Consider the following 13,169-nt stretch of genomic DNA (forward strand, 5'->3'; position numbering starts at 1 on the left):
TGTCACTCCTTACCATGGACTTCAGCAGCTTCTCAGGGAGCAGGCTTGGTGGTTAAAGAAGAAAAAAGACATTGTATTTATGTAGGCATGTTACAACTAATTTGCTCTTTCATTGTTGCCAAGCTACATGCAATTTAATTTATTTCGTAGCCCGTGTTTTGTCCTCTAACATTTTTTAGTTTCACATGCAAAAACTTCAGGTAAAAGAACACTTTCTAAAAAAAATATTTTAAAGAGAGAGAGAGGGAAAGAGAGCACGCATGCGTGCGTGCAAATGCGGGAGGGAGAGGCAGAGGGGGAGGGAGAGAGATGCTCTCAAGCCCACTGCGCTGAGTGCAGAACCTGACATGGGGCTCCATCTCAAGACCCTGAGATCACAACCTGAGCCCAAACCAAGAGTTGGCTGTTCAACTGACTGTTCAACTGACTGAGCCTCCCAGGCACCCCAAAAGAGCACTTTTATATTGGTTAGTAAACAATGTAAACAATGGTACATCTAAATAATGGAAGACCATATGTACACTAAGAATCCAATCGTGGAAGAATATTTAGTGACACAGAAACATAGATGCCAGGGAAGGGCTGGATATATTACGTGAAAGATGTAGGTGATACAATAATCCCTTTTGTAAAAATATGGAAATATGTAAATTAAAGAGAGAGAGAAACAGAGATACCCAGACACAGAGGGTTTACATAGAAATGAGAACTGGGGACGCCTGGGTGGCTCAGTGGGTTAAGCGGCTGCCTTTGGCTCAGGTCATGATCCCAGCATCCTGGGTTTGAGTCCTGCATCAGGCTCCTTGCTCGGCGAGGAGCGTGCTTCTCCTTCTGCCTCTGCTGCCACTCTGCCTGCCTGTGCTTGCTCTCTCTCTCTCTGGCAAATAAATAAATAAAATCTTAAAAAAAAAAAAAAGAAATGAGAACTGTGCTGATTTTTAGATTTAGAGATGACTCTTATTTTCCTCTTGCTCATGTGTACTTCTTAAATGTTCAAAAAGGGAACATGTATATATGTTTTTATATAGATATTTATAATTAGAAAACCACTATAGGTTAGCAAAACAACAACAGATTCATTCAATCACTATGAATTAAGGAATTCATACTTAAGAATTAAGCAATGGCATGTGGAAGAGGAAGGAAGGCAAGGGGAGACCCTTGAGTCCTTGGTGCCGGACACTGACCTGGAGCTTGCTTACGTTACCTCATCTCACCTTCCATCTTTTAGATTACAAAACCGAGACACAGAGGGATCTTGCCACAAATCACACAGCCAGTAGGAAGCCCATTGGATAGAAAAATCTCATAGTATCTCAGGGCATACAACTCTGTGTTCTTGACCCAGGTGGATCCAGTGGTTCCTCTCCAGGTCTTCAGTTGGGTTGAGCACCTCATAAATTAGCAGCAGACAAGCCCTTTCTTACTTCAGTGAGCCAAGTCCTATACCTCAAGGTAAAGATTTCAGTATTTTCCAAGCGCTGAATTACCTAATTCCTAGGAGGGACCCAAGTTCTAGTGTCACCACCCCCATTTTGCATCTGAGCAGAGCTGGATTGCCTGGTTCTCACTGAGATCTCCAGCACTGGTGAGGGAGTGGAGAACTAGAACTTGGGCCAAACTTCTGGGCACTTGTGACTTGTCTGCATCTGTTCAGATGTTAGGGACTGAATGTGAAATCCACCTTGGTTTGATTCTAGTGGGCTCTCATCTCTCCTTCCAGCCCCAAAGTGTATGCGTGAAGCCTTCCAGGGGACAGGAAGCTGAGTATGGGCTCAGGGGCTCCCATCTGGTCTCCATGTAACAAAGGATATAACCGCATCATTATCCATGTGCAAATGGAGAAGTCCCTTGATGTTTGGATAACCACATCCATGTCCTGAGTTTGTTATTTCTCGAAATTCCACTTAGCCATCTCCGGCTTACTCATGTGCAGCTCTGCACAAAGGTTGGCACACCCCTCTGACAGCTGGGGCTGAGAGACCGAAGCCCTGCCATCATGGTGGCTTGGCTTTGGCCTCGCTTCGTGGGTTTTGGTTTTTGTTTAACGGCGAAGACAGGAAACAGGCATCTTTACGTCTGTGGCTCTCGGTGCGCTTCGGAGATGCCTGTGGTGGTGGCTGTGTGGTCCGCACCACACTCTGGGAACCATCAAGGAAGCTTCTGTTTATTGCTCTCTTCGCTCTCTGATTCACTTTGGGAATGAGAGGAATATGGCACAGTGAGTGGAGGGTATTGGGGAACGTCATGCTTACTTTTTCTTGTCTCCCTTTGGGATTCTTTAAAAAAAAAATGGTTTGTGTAAAGCTCAAAGGAAATCATGGCAGGGGAGTCGTATTCAAGGGAGTTCACACAGGAAAACAATCCTGCATTCGTTAGTGTTATGTTCCTGGGAGAAACTCATGTGGAGTAAAAAATCTGCCTGTACTCTGAGACCCTACCCTGCGGGTTTCAACTGCCCATTGCTGTTCTCTAGTACTCTGAGCTAATTAGAAACCGAACTCATTGCTAAGTCTAATTTAGAAGAATAGTTTGTTAGTGTTTTGAAAAGAACAAGCCATGAGAAAGAAACTTATTACTTTTTTTAAAGATTTATTTATTTTTTGGGGGGGAGGAGTAGAAGCAGAGGGAGAAAGAGCAGACTCCCCACTGAGCACAGAACCCAACGCAGGGCTCGATCTCACCACCCTGAGATCATGACCTGAGCTGAAATCAAGACTCAGATGCTTAACTGACTGAGCCACTAGGGTGACCTGAGAAAGAAAATTATTTTAAAAATGGGTTGTATATGGCACCTGGTGTAAAGAAATGGCAGGGCTGGGAGAAAGCTTTATGGGATAAAAGGTTCTCTTCTCAGGACGCTGGTCCGTGCCATGTGGAGGGGCACACTGATTCCCTTGGCACCTGCTGTGTCCATCAGGGGTGGAGCAGTGATGACACAGTCCAGGTGAGGTTCAAGAGTTGGTGAGAGGTTCCGACATCCATCTAGGAGACTAGACACAGAGAGATGATTAAGTAATCGATGTGACTCATTGCACGCCAGCCCGTGCTATGCGTCCTCTCTTTACGGAGCCTCTGCAAGTGTTGCCTAGGTAGGAACAAGCTCAAATTCAACGTGCCTCAGTAGGTCTGCGAGCGTCCCTGTGATAGTGTGCACGTGGCTACCTATGGATCCTGGGATCTAGATGTGTGTACCGCCTATTGCCTGTGTACATGACACTGCACCAGAGGCCACCTTGAACCTCTTTGCAAGTGGGAACGGAAGGACATGTTCCCCGGTAGCAACTGAAGCCCAGGCTTCCTCCAGCCAAAGCCAGACCGTATGGGAATGCGAGTGGTGATTCCCCCAGTGCCCCTTGTGGGAAGGTCAGGGAGCCGCAGGATGCCTTGACTTGAACCCCCCACCCCACCCCACCCTGGCCCGGGTTGCAGACTGGGTTTCACTCAGGAAAAAAGTCAGATGCCGCCTACTCCAATGCCCTAAACAAAAGCAGTGTTAATTGTGTAAGTAGACTATCCTCTCCTTGCAAGGTAGCATCTGCTGCGATGGTGATGGCCAAGGGCAGTATTTCTAGGACTTGTTTGGAAAGTGAAATGGTAGCGTAAGGGATAACCTGCTGTCTAAAAGTGAATTTTGCGAGCACCTGGGGGGTGCAGTCAGTTAAGCGGTTAAGTATCTGACTCTTGATTTCAGCTCAGGTCATGATCTCGGGGTTGTGAGATCGAGCCCCACACCAGCATCTGCACTCAGCTGGGAGTCCGCTTCTCCCTCTCCCTCTGTCCTTCCCCCTGAGCATGCTCTCTCTTTCTCAAATAAATAAATAAAATCTTTTAAAAAATAAAAAAAAAACCAAGTGTTCGAGGAGGGTGATGGTAACATGTCATGTTTAATTTCACAAAGGGTTTTTCTTTATGGAATCTCATCTTCAGATTCTCAACTTTGCAGATGAAGACACGAAGCCTCAGAAGAGTGAAGTGATTTGCCCTCCTCTGGGGCCCATCTAGATCTTTTAACTTCGAAATGGAGTGTTCTTTCTTTAAACAACAGGGTTTCCAAAGGTTATATTTCTTTTATCAGTTGCTAGAAGAAGGCCAGAAGTCTGAAATCCAGCAGGGTCATGCTTCCTCCGAGGGCTCTAAGGGTGAATCATTCCATGCCTCTTCTAGCTTCCGGTGTGGTGGCTGCCATATTCCTTGGCATTCCCTGGCTTGTGGCCACCTTACTCTGATCTCTGCCTCTGTCTTCACACTGCTTCTTCCAGGTGTATCTTCTCTTCTGTGTGTCCTTTTCAGTAAGAACAAAGCTCTTCCCTTTCCATGAGGGAAGTGGTCCAACTGTAATCAACCTGCCACCGGGTGTTTAGCTGATCACCCCGGCAATGGTGCCATATTAGGGACTCAGTTTTGGTCTCTGTTGGGTGCCCAGTGGTGGCTGGAGCTAGGCTGGCCTTGGTGAGAGGAAAACCATGGTGCTGAGTCCATGTATCACCTCCCTCCTTGCCACCATGAGGGTTCCTCATGGAACTTTGTTCCTGGGTCCATTGGTCAATGACATGTGTGGCTACCTGGGAAAGAGGCTGATCCTACCCGACTGATTCTTTTTTTTTTTTTTTTTTTTTTAAAAGATTTTATTTATTTATTTGACAGACAGAAATCACAAGTAGGCAGAGAGGCAGGCAGAGAGAGAGGAAGGGAAGCAGGCTCCCTGCTGAGCAGAGAGCCCGATGTGGGGCTCGATCCCAGGACCCTGGGATCATGACCCGAGCCGAAGGCAGAGGCTTTAACCCACTGAGCCACCCAGGCACCCCTCGACTGATTCTTAAAATCATTATCTGCTCAAGTCCCCTTTTAGTGAGCATTTCCAGGGGATACAAATGTCTTTATGATTTTCTATGTCTAACTTTAGAAACTCTATCACTTGCTCTCATGCCTCTCCTCCAGCCCTTCATGCCTCAGATGTCCCACAATTAGGTTTATACACAATGTTCAGCATTACCTCTTTTTCTGGTAATTCTGGGTTAATGAGCACATCTGCATAGGTGAAATTTCCAGATAGCTAGAATTTAGTGTTCTGTTAACCCTCCAATTATAACCAAAATGTTAAAGCTTGGTATTTTTTTTCAAGTATATTTTCTCACATTAACTTTCTTAAACAGAATATGTGTTATCTTTTCAAACAAGAAATAATTGAAATTGAAATTTAGTTAAGTTGGTCTATAATCACAACTACTTGATAAATAAATTGTATATATTTATTTCTGTATTTTTTCCAAATCGTAGCCCCAAAGTGAATATAACTTTATATTGTGCTTTTTTTTTTTTTTTTTTTTTTAAAGTAGGCTCCGTGCTTGTGTGGAGGCCAACATGGGGCTTGAACTCACAACCTTGAGATCAAGACTTGAACTGAAATCAGTAGTTGGATGCTTAACCAACTGAGCCACCCAGGCGCCCCTTAACTTTACATTGTTGTCATAGCATAAAAGTTATTTTCTATTCTGCATTTTTGACTTAGCATTAAAGCATTGTCTGTGTTCCTTCTATACCATTTAAGAAAATACAATTTGTTAGAGCAAATAAACCCTTTTAACAGTAAGCCATTTTTATTGCCTTTAAAAACAGTAGAAAGTCATTTCTTAACATCCTGAGCCCAGAGGGCACATGCATTACTTCTGTCCTCATTCTCATGTTCATGTATCATCTGTTGTGAAATCAGTCAAGTGGCCACACTAGATGCAAGGTGGTCTGGGAAATGTAGTCCCTGGCAGGGGGCTGGAAGTTGGTCCTCAAGGAGCGGTTTGGACTGTGGAAGGGGATGATTGCTTTTTGGGGACTGGGAACCCAGTCTGCCACAGGTGCACAATCTTCTTCTTCTGTTTTTTTTTTTTTTTTTTGAAAGACTTTATTTGTTTATTTGGCAGAGATCACAAATAGGCAGAGAGGCAACAGAGTGGGGGAGGGGGGAAAGTAGGCTCCCTGCTGAGCAGAGAGCCCGATGTGGGGCTCGATCCTGGGACCCTGGGATCATGACCTGAGCTGAAGGCAGAAGCTTTAACCCACTGAGCCGTCCAGGCACCCCGGTGCACAATCTTCATAAGTATCTTTTAAAATGGCTGAGGAATATTCCATAAGTTGGTACATCACACTTTAACTGGTCTTTCGTTACTTACTCTTCCTTATTTATAAGGATTGTTTTTCACTTCTAATGAATACCACTGTAGGAATTATCTACACACACATACCTCTTCCCCCTTTCTTTCTTTCTTTTTTTTTTTTTTTTTAATATTTATGTATTTGACAGAGAGAGACACAGTGAGAGAGGGAACACAGGCAGGAGGAGTGGGAGAGGGAGAGGCAGGCTTCCCGTAGAGCAGGGAGCCCGATGTGGGACTCCATCCCAGGATCCTGGGATCGTGACCCGAGCCAAAGGCAGACACCTAACGTCTGAGCCACCCAGCCTTATTTCTTTTTAAAGATTTTATTTATTCCAGAGAGGGAGAGAGAGAGGAGAAGGAGAGGGACAAACCAGAAAGCGGGGCTCGATCCAGGACCCTGAAATCATGACCTGAGCTGAAACCAAGTCAGATGCTTAACTGACTGAGCCACCCAGGCGTTGTCCCCCTGTTTCCCCTTTAAAAATTGTTTCTTTACAAGAAATTCTTAAAAATGGGACAGAGGGGCACCTGGGTGGCTCAGTGGGTTAATCCTCTGCCTTCAGCTCGGGTCATGATCTCAGGGTCCTGGGATCGAGCCCCACATCCGGCTCTCTGCTCAACGGGGAGCCTGCTTCCCCTTCTCTCTCTGCCTGCTGCTCTGCCTACTTCTGATCTCTCTCTGTCAAATAAATAAGATCTTTAAAAACATAAAAAAATTTTAAAAAAATTAAAAAAAATGGGACAGAGAAATATGAACAAAGTTTACCAATATTTTTTAGATTCCTGATCCTACAGACCTTCCTTGAGGGCAGTGACTAAACCATATGTATTGCTGTGTCTGCAGGGTCTTTGTCATCTCGTTCATGGTAATACTCAAGATGAGTTGAATGATGAAATAAATTTTTAACAAGAGCATGTGGAACATAATTTATTATGGCCCTGGATAATAATACGAGTGTAATTATTGTCTTGTGTCTTTCCCATCTTGATAAACGACACCATCATCCATTAAGTTATTGAAGGTAGAAATCTGGGAGTAGATTCATTTCCTCACTGCCGTTGTATTAGTTGTTCATTGCTGTGCAAGAAATTATGACAAATCTTATGACCTAACATGACAACGAATATTCATTTTACTCACAGGAGATAGGTTGTTCTGACTTGGGAACTCTCAGGAAGTCACAGTCACATGTTGGTGGCGGCTGTTGTATGAATGTTTGGTGGGACAGGAGGATCCATTGCAATAAGGCCCACTCACACAGCCGGCAAGTTGCTCTTGGCTGCTGGTAGGAGACCTCAGTTCCTCGCCCTTTGGGTGCCTACGCAAGGCTCCTTGGGTGTCTTCATGACAGAGTGGCTGGTCTCCCTCAGAGTCAACAATCCAAGTTAGAAGCAACATTGTTGTTTATGGCCTCACCTTGGACGTCACACACTCTCAGTTCTACGGTGTTCTGCTGATCACCCAGTTCAGCCTTATTCGGTGTGGGACTTATTCGGGGGGACTACACAAAGGCACAAATGCCAGAAGGCAAGGATCACTGGCGGCCATCTTGAAGGCTGACTACCAGAGTTCCTCTCTTGCGTATTTCATTCTAACTATGTGTTCTTTTCAGTCTCTTTCCAAAAAAAAAAAATCTGGGATAAAATCCCTTCTCTTCATTTCTCCTGCCTCTAGCCTAGTCCAAGACACTGTCCACACTCGGCTCCACTGGAATATTTTTCCATCTGATTTTCCTCTTTTGGCTCCTGTCACTCTACTGCGTTTCTCACATAGCAGCCATTCGTTCATTTTAGCAGCCATTCATTCATTCAGAGCAAATGCAAAGGCCCTGGTCATGCTTGATGTGTTCGAGGAACAGTAAACCAAACAGTGTGGCTGGAACAGAGGGGAGAGGGAAGTGGAGGGTGTTAGGTAATGGGGATCAGGTTGTGCACTGCCTTATAGAAGATGATGATAGGGCGCCTGGGTGGCTCAGTGGGTTAAAGCCTCTGCTTTCGGCTCAGGTCATGATCCCGGGGTCCTGGGATCGAGCCCCGCATCGGGCTATCTGCTCAGCGGGGAGCCTGCTTCCCTTCCTCCCATCTCTCTCTGCCTGCCTCTCTGCCTGCTTGTGATCTCTGTCTGTCAAATAAATAAATAAAATCTTTAAAAAAAAAAAAAGATGATGATGACTTTGGCTTTACCTTGGGTTTGTCATTGACATATTTTGCTGACATGATATGACTTGCTCTCTGAAAAGATCATCTGGACTGCTCATTCTGTGATCTTTTAAAATGTTGATGATATCTGGTCACTTCCACCGCTTAAAGCTCTTCCCTGAATTCCCATTGCACTTGGGATAAAATCCAAACTCCCTTAGCTATTATTATTATCATGTTTATTTTTATTATTAAACTAGACATCCCATCATTCTCTTTCACGGAACCCTGCTGATTTTCTTTCTAATACATATCTAACTAGTAAATATTATTATTAGGCTTATTTGTTTATAATCTGCCTCCTCCACTTGAAAATATGTACTCTGGGGATGTTGTGGGTCTTTCCATACTAAATTATCCCAGGACTTGGAGCTCTTGAGTTTGCTCTTTGTACTTTTTATTTTTTTAAAGATTTTTTTTTTTTAATTTATTGACAGAGATCACAAGTAGGCAGAGAGACAGGCGGGGTGGGGGGGAAGCAGGCTCCCCAATGAGCAGAGAGCCTGATGCGGGGCCTGATCTCAGGACCCTGGGATCATGACCTGAGCTGAAGGCAGAGGCTTCAACCCACTGAGCCATCCAGGTGCCCCTGCTCTTTGTACATTTTTTCCTGTATCTTCCTTCATTGTCCTATTCGGTCAGTGACCTACTTCTAGCAATGCTGTAGTTGGGTCCAGGGTAATTTTGGTGTTGAGCTGGATGCTAGAGCTTGCCTTCCCTTGTGGGCCATAGCAGTACTTCTCAAATTTTGATGGACAAATGAATTAACTGGAAGGGGGGGAGGGGATCTTGTTAAGGTACTTACGGATTCTTCCTCAGTGGGTCTTGAGTGGACCTTGAGGTTTAGCTTCTACTAAGCTCATAGAGGATGCCCATGCTGCTGATTCTTAACAAGGAGACTTGATCACTAAGCTCGGATGAAAGTTGAAATCACTTGTAGAGCTTTAGAGACCGTGAAGCCTTGATTCTACCCCCAGAGATTCCAATACAATTAGTCCGAGATGCAGTCTGAGTATTGGTAATTTTAAGGCTTCATTAGGATTCTGAATTGTAACATCTGTGAACCACTGGATTGGATGACATTGGTCTTTATTTTTTTTAAAAGATTTTATTTATTTATTTGACAGACAGAGATCACAAGTAGGCAGAGAGGCAGGCAGAGAAAGAGGAGGAAGCAGGCTCCCTGCTGAGCAGAGAGCCCAATGCGGGGCTCGATCCCAGGACCCTGGGATCATGACCCGAGCCGAAAGCAGAGGCCCCAACCCACTGAGCCACCCAGGCGCCCTGGTCTTTATTTTAAGAGCAAGCATGCTGAGTCATACTCTGTAGGGTTATATGGCTTTCTTTTTTAAAAGTCACTTTTGTAGCTTTAGAAAGACTGCCCACATGCATGCATGGATGGCCTCCAGATCTCTGCCTAGCATGAATGGATAGTTTTTCTATTGTCTCCAGCACATGTTGTCAGTGGCAGAAATAAAATTCTTGCCTCTGTAAGAGTGGTTATTCGGAGGGCAGTTACATACGCCTGCTGATGATGAGGCTATGGTAAGCCAGGTCCCTCCTGTATGGGCTTGTGCTGAGGAAGAGAGAGGAAGGGGGGCAAGTGGAGAAGCACTCCATTTCTTTTTTCTTATAATTTCTAGCATGTTCATGTGTAGAGTTTCTAAGCTGCCAGTAGCAAACTAAGAACTTCTTGCCTAGTTCAAGCCAAGCCCTTGATCATCAAAAGCCAATGTTTCAAATTACTAAAAATCAATGAGGCTGGTCCAGGTTGATAATTGACCTCTAGACGTGGGTGCCCCGGTGGTGTTGGAGATACCGGGCAGGAGAGACAATGCCAGAGCTCTCCTTCACCCCCTAACCCAAAGCCCACTCAATTCCTTTTGCCAAGTAACTTACTGTGTCTTAACAGAGCTTGGGACACTTCCCTTTGAAATGCCTCTGATTCCATGTAACTGGATTGATTTTTTTTTTCGTTGGCTGATCTAGATTGGACGACTGATTATTGGGCAGAATGGCATCTTGTCAACACCTGCTGTTTCCTGCATTATCAGAAAGATCAAGGCAGCTGGCGGAATCATCTTAACAGCCAGCCATTGCCCTGGAGGACCAGGGGGAGAGTTTGGAGTGAAGTTCAATGTTGCCAATGGAGGTATGTGGCTTAGAATATGCCTTAATCATCCTGATTTCTGTCCTATTATGTTGTCATAGTCTTATTTGTTAAAAAAGATTTATTTATTTATTTGAGACAGCATGTGTGAGAGCAGGGTGAGGGGCAGAGGGAGAAGAGAGAGAGAATCTCAAGCAGACTCACACAGAGCACGGAGCCTGACGTGGGCCTCGATCTGACAACCCTGAGATCAAGACCTGAGCCAAAACCAAGAGTCAGACGCTTAACTGACTATGCCATCTATGTGTCCCAGCTATCATAGTCTTACAATGACCCTTTGGTGGTAGACAAGCAGGGTGGAGAAGAAATGGCTCAGAAAGTTCCAGTGAAGTGCTGTATTAGGTTTCTCCAGAGGAACAGAACAGTGGGCTATACAGAGATTTATTATGAGGAGTGGGTTGGGTTCTGGTTCAAGATGGTGATGTAAGAACATCCGGAACTCACCTCCTGTCATGAACACACTGCATCTATAGAAAGATGGACAACTTTCCTCTGAGAAAACCTAAAAACTAGCAGAGCAGCCCCTTTACACAAGGCAAATGAGAGGGAAACCATGTCGAAGTGGGTAGGAGAAGTTGGGACACCACCTCACCATAACCTCACTGGTGGCCAAATAGTCCACCAACTGGAGAGAATGCAAAATCCCGAGCTTCTGTCTGAGGAAGGGAGGGCTCGTACTCTACGTTGGGTACTCTGTCTTTTAAGACTGCACTTGAGAGATGAGCCCCCAACACATCCGGCTTGGAAGACCAACTGGCACATGCCCTTGACCCTTGGGGCTGTGGCGAACTGAGGGACAGCTCTTAAAGGGCCTGCATGCAGCCTTACCTGCCCCAGGGCCCAGAGAGGGGGTTGGCTCACATGATTATGGAGGCTGAAAAGTCCCGAGACCTCTAGACCCAGGAGAGCTGATGGTGGAGTTCTGGTCCGAGTCCAAAGGCCTGAGAAATGGCAGAACTGACGGTGTAAGTTCCAGTCCGAGTCCAGGTTCCAGGGCAAGAGAGGACCAGTGTCTCAGCTGGAAGTCAGGCAGAGACAGTGAATGCTCCGTCACTTAGCCTCTTGTTCTGTCCAGGCTTTCAGTGGGTTGGATAAGGCCGCTACATTGGGGAAGGTGCTTTCCTTTCCTCAGTCGACTGATTCAAATACTAATCTCATCCAGAAACAGCCCTGTAGACACATGGGAATAAGGTTTAACCAAATATCTGGGCATCCTGTGGCCCCGTCAGGTTGACATATAAAACAAACCTCCACAACCCTTGAGGTGACATGACAAGGAAGTGGCCTAATGAGATCTTGAACCCACTTGATCTCATGGATGTTTATCTGATATGGAAGGACTCTGAATTTTAAAGCTGGAAGAGACCCTCTAAGTCATTTAGTCCATTCCTGTCATTTTATAGATGAAGAAATAAATCCCCCAGAGGCTGTTATTGATTTGCTCAAGTTCACATGGCTGCTCAAGGCTAGACAAATGATTTTTTAGCATAACTTGTAGACATCTTTCTTTTTTTTTTTTTTAAGATTTTTATTTATTTATTTGACAGATAGAGATCACAAGTAGGCAGAGAGGCAGGCAGAGAGAGAAGGGGGGAAGCAGGCTCCCTGCCGAGCAGAGAGCCCAATGTGGGGCTAGATCCCAGGACCCTGGGATCATGACCCGAGCTGAAGGCAGAGGCTTTAACCCACTGAGCCACCCAGGTGCCCCTGTAGACATCTTTCTTTCTTTCTTATAGTGTTGACTTTCTCTCTCTGAAATGCTTAGAATTATTTCACTATTTCTTCTGTTTACAGAAATGTATAGTTTAGAGGTCGTTGTGCAGTGGGATATGTGTATGGGGTGAATTAAACAAATTTTTAAATATATATAAAGGTGAGAGTAATAAATGGGTAGCTTGTGTCCATTACTTTGCTTTTCCATTTTGCACTTTTTTCCCCCCTAAAGAATTTTAAGGCAAATTACAGCATGAAGACATTTTATACCTAAATATTTCAGAATACATCTCTTAAAGGAAAGACATATTCTAACATAACTACATTATCACACCTAGCAAAAATAACACCAATTCTCTAATATCATCTAAAACCTAATCTATATTCAGAATTTTCCAGTTGCCTCCAAAATGTTATTTATAGCTGTTTTTTTTTTTAAAAAAGAATTTATTTATTTATTTGAGAGACAGAGCGAGAGAGAGAGAGCATGAGAGGGGAGAAGGTCAGAGTGAGAAGCAGACTCCCCATACAGGACTCGATCCCGGGACTCTGGGATCATGACCTCAGCAGAAGGCAGTGGCTTAACCAACTGAGCCACCCAGGTGCCCTATTTATAGCTGTTTTATTCAAACCAGGATTCATCCAAGAACTATGCATTACATTTGGTTGTTAAGTCTCTTAGTCTTAATATAGAACAGAGTCTGCATTTCTGCAGGAGTAGGTAATTTTCCCCAACAATAGTTACCTTTATGAATTATTTTTGGCCAGAGTATTATTTCCCCCCTCCTTGAAGCCATTTTGGACATTATCCAAACAAATGAACTTCACTCACATCAAGTGTTTTGTTTTGTTTTTTTTTTTTTTAAAGATTTTTATTTATTTATTTGACAGAGAGAGATCACAAGTAGGCAGAGAGGCAGGCAGAGAGAGAGGGG

At 44.5% G+C, this 13,169-nt stretch overlaps 1 protein-coding gene across 2 annotated transcripts in view; it reads left to right on the forward strand.

The window, feature by feature from the left end:
* The window catches only part of PGM5 (phosphoglucomutase 5), a 197,081-nt gene that overhangs the window by 10,856 nt on the left and 173,056 nt on the right, over positions 1-13,169 (forward strand). For both annotated transcript variants that reach the window (XM_080819403.1, XM_080819402.1), the window contains exon 2: positions 10,341-10,503. In XM_080819403.1, coding sequence (XP_080675529.1) covers positions 10,341-10,503 — 163 coding nt within the window. The remainder of the gene's footprint in view (positions 1-10,340; positions 10,504-13,169) is intronic.

This window comes from Martes martes, assembly GCF_963455335.1.
Source record: "Martes martes genome assembly, chromosome: 12".
NCBI classification, from domain to species: Eukaryota; Metazoa; Chordata; class Mammalia; order Carnivora; family Mustelidae; genus Martes; species Martes martes.